At 36.6% G+C, this 3,362-nt stretch overlaps 1 protein-coding gene across 1 annotated transcript; it reads right to left on the bottom strand.

Annotated features, from left to right (window-relative positions):
* Positions 1-946: 946 nt before the first annotated feature.
* Positions 947-3,096, bottom strand: LOC145113708 (uncharacterized). The gene is made up of 5 exons (XM_079049767.1): positions 2,863-3,096; positions 2,449-2,637; positions 1,876-2,245; positions 1,450-1,632; positions 947-1,332 (listed from the first exon to the last, which is right to left on the bottom strand). Exons 1-5 carry the CDS (start codon positions 3,094-3,096, stop codon positions 947-949), a joined length of 1,362 nt encoding a protein of 453 aa, XP_078905893.1.
* Positions 3,097-3,362: the final 266 nt, after the last annotated feature.

The raw sequence follows: 3,362 nt of genomic DNA, 5'->3' as shown, positions 1-3,362 counted from the left end.
AAGGGGACTGATACTGTAATTATAAGATAGTTACAAAGTTGGGCTTAGGATCCATAAGGATGCAATGGACGAATTCTATATGAGAGTCCATATAGAAATCGTCCAAGGGCCTTCTGGAAGGATCCATTGGGCTGCTTAAGGACTAAGCAACTGGATTAGGGTTTCCAAGTTGATAACCCTAGAAGCCTAACTATAAAAGGAACCCTCTAGGCCACCAAATTCATCCTAACCTTCTAAGAGAGCCCTTGGACGAATTTTGTGCCTCCTCCTCCCTCTCCTAAGTCATCTTGTTGCTAGTGGTGTTTGTGACTCCATTAGAGGTGCAACATTTGAGGCACTAAGCTTTCAAAGGTCAAGGATATTCAAGGAGAACTTGTTATTACTACATAACAAGAAAGGTAAGATCTAAACCCTAGTTTATATGTCAATTTGATTGTTGTGTGCTAGTTCTTAGGATCATTGCTTTGGTATTCAATGTTGTTGTGTTCATAGTAGAAAACCTAGATCAATGCAATTAGGGTTGCATGTTCACCATAGGAATGATGTTATGCTAATAACCCAACAGGATTCAAGTGTGTGCCAATGAAGGATTCAAGTGTGTGCCAACTGCCATCGGTACTTTCAGTTTGGTGCTATTCGTCATTCCAAATCTATCTAGCAGGTTGCGCTTGTATTTTTCTTGATTTATGAAAATGCCTTCCCTGCTCTGACGAATATTTAAACCCATACAATTATTTATTTTTCCCATCATGCTCATTTCGAACTTATTTTTCATAAACTCTTCAAATTCCTTCGACAACAAATGGTCAGTTGAACAAAAAATTATATCATCGACATAAATTTGAACAAGCATCAAGTGATTCCCAACTTTCTTTCGAAATAATGTGGGATCAACTTAACTTTGTTTAAATTTAGCAATTTTCAAAAAATTGGTTAAGGTTGCATACTAGGCACGAGGTGCTTGTTTGAACCCATAAACTGCCTTATCGAGAACATAACAATAATCAAGATACTTATCATTGACAAAACCAGGTGGTTGTTCGACATAGACCGTTTCCTCCAATACACCATTCAGGAAGGCACATTTGACGTTCATTTGGTATACGTCGAAATCTTTATGTGTTGCATAAGCAAGAAAAATTCTAACAGCCTTGAGTCTTGCGACGGGGGCAAATGTTTCCTCATAATCTATTCCTTCTTGTTGAGAATAACCTCTAACAACTAATCTTGCCTTATTGCGAATCATATTACCGTCTTTATTAGTCTTATTCTTAAAAATCCATTTCAACCCAATTAATGAAACATCGTCTAGTTTAGGAATTAACCTCCAAACTTTGTTACGTTAAAATTTTTCCAGTTCAGATTGCATTGCAACAACCCAATCTGAGTGTTCTAATGCAACCTTTATTGTTTTGGGTTCAAGTTTTGAAATAAACACATTGAACATACAGTATTCCTGGTGAAAGTTTAGTATATCATTCTTAGCTCGAATTTGCAATCGCGTCATGAATCCAACATGTGGATCACCAAGAACATGTTCCTTGGGATGGCTTCGTGTCCATTTATCTATTGGAGGATATACATCATCAAAATTCAAATGTCCATCTTCGAATATCTCATCCGTTTCAGAACCTTCACTTGCATGCGAAATATGATCACTAACATCATGGAATTCGTTAGTTTGATCAGTTAAATCATTAGGAATTGAAATTGAGATGCTCCCCTCGACATCATCATTGTTCTATACATGCTCCACCTTGAACTAATATGTATTTCGATCATGCTCCCCCTCAACAGTTGAATCATGAGTAAGATCATATGACATCGAACTCAAGTGCTCCCCCTCCACTTGATCACCCTGCGAAACAAGTGTACTTTTGACATGCACTGGAGATGTTGAGGTTGAGTAAGAATCATCAACTTCCCTGGTAACCACTGAATCATCTAAATGCTTTGATTCTTCAGGAATGTGATTGTCATCAGCATGGATTTCAACATCTATAGCTCTGTCAGGAATTCCAAAAATCAAATCATAGTCATTATCAAAAGAATTCAAAATTTTTGACTCGTCATTCTTTTCAGAAAAAATTAGCTTTTGTGCGAAAGTCTGTTCGACACGTTTGACGTAATAGTCATCGAAAGTAAGATTGAATGTTTCCTCAATCTTTCTTTTTTGTTTATTCAGCACCCGATATGCAACAGAATTGTGCGAGTATCCCAAGAAAATTCCTTCATCAACTTTTGACTAAAATTTAGAAAGAATTTAGGATGAGGCTTTCGATTATTAATGATCTCATAAGGGGTGATGTTAAAATGACGATGAATGAAAGAATGATTTTGTATAAAACACGTCATCGATATAGCTTCTGCCTAGAGATATTGAGGCAGATTCTTATATGTCAGCATTGTTCTTACACCTTCTCATAGAGATTGATTCCTACATTCAACAACACCATTTTGTTGCAGTGTGTAAGGAGATGAGAAGTCATGCGAAATCCCCAATCCAGCTAAGAATGAATCAAGAATTTGATTCTTGAATTTTGTACCATTATCACTTTTGATTCTTCTAACTTTCTTCCTCGAGCTTAACTCAATGTTTTTGATGAAACCTATCATCAGTTGAGCTGTTTCTGACTCCTGAAAAGGAAAGAAAACCCAAGTAAACCGTGAAAAATCATCAACAATGACCAATATGTACTTCTTTTTATTGAGAGTCTCAACAGTAAAAGGTCCACATAGGCCAATGTGAAGAAGTTCCAAAGGTTCAATGATCTTTGATTCGATGACAGTTGGATGACCTTAACGATGTTGCTTTCCCTATTCACAAGCTGCACATAATGAATTGTTATCAAATTTTAATACGGGTAATCCACGAACAAGATCATGAATAACCAGCTTGTTGAGATTCTTGAAATTCAGATGGGAGAGACGACGATGCCACAACCAGCTAAGTTCTGATGAAGCTTTTAATATTAGATATATAGAGGGAACACCAACTATAGGCTTCATGTTGAGTGTAAACATGTCACTTTTTATTTTTTTACTTAAGAAGAACTTCCTTCGTTTCTTTGTTAGAGATGACACTTCCTTCTTCATCGAAGACAACTTGGTTTCTAGTGCCCACAATAAGTTACGAAACACTTATCAAGTTGTGTTGTAAGCCTTTGACATATGCCACTCTATTTACAGTAAATTTGTCGTTCGTCGCCTTGCCATATCCTTTCACTTTGCATTTTTTAGTGTTGCCAAACTTCACTACTCCTGCATTATCTAACTTTTGAAATTCTCGCAAATTTTCCTTTCGTCCAGTCATGTGACGTGAGAAACCACTATCAAAATACCAATGCTCATTGTATTGCTCA

Source organism: Lactuca virosa, chromosome 5 (assembly GCF_052849685.1).
Source record: "Lactuca virosa cultivar CGN04683 chromosome 5, Lactuca_virosa_CGN04683_v6, whole genome shotgun sequence".
Lineage (NCBI taxonomy): Eukaryota > Viridiplantae > Streptophyta > Magnoliopsida > Asterales > Asteraceae > Lactuca > Lactuca virosa.
The sequence above is the reverse complement of the archived record's forward strand: the minus strand, read 5'-3'. Positions and strand labels throughout refer to the sequence as shown.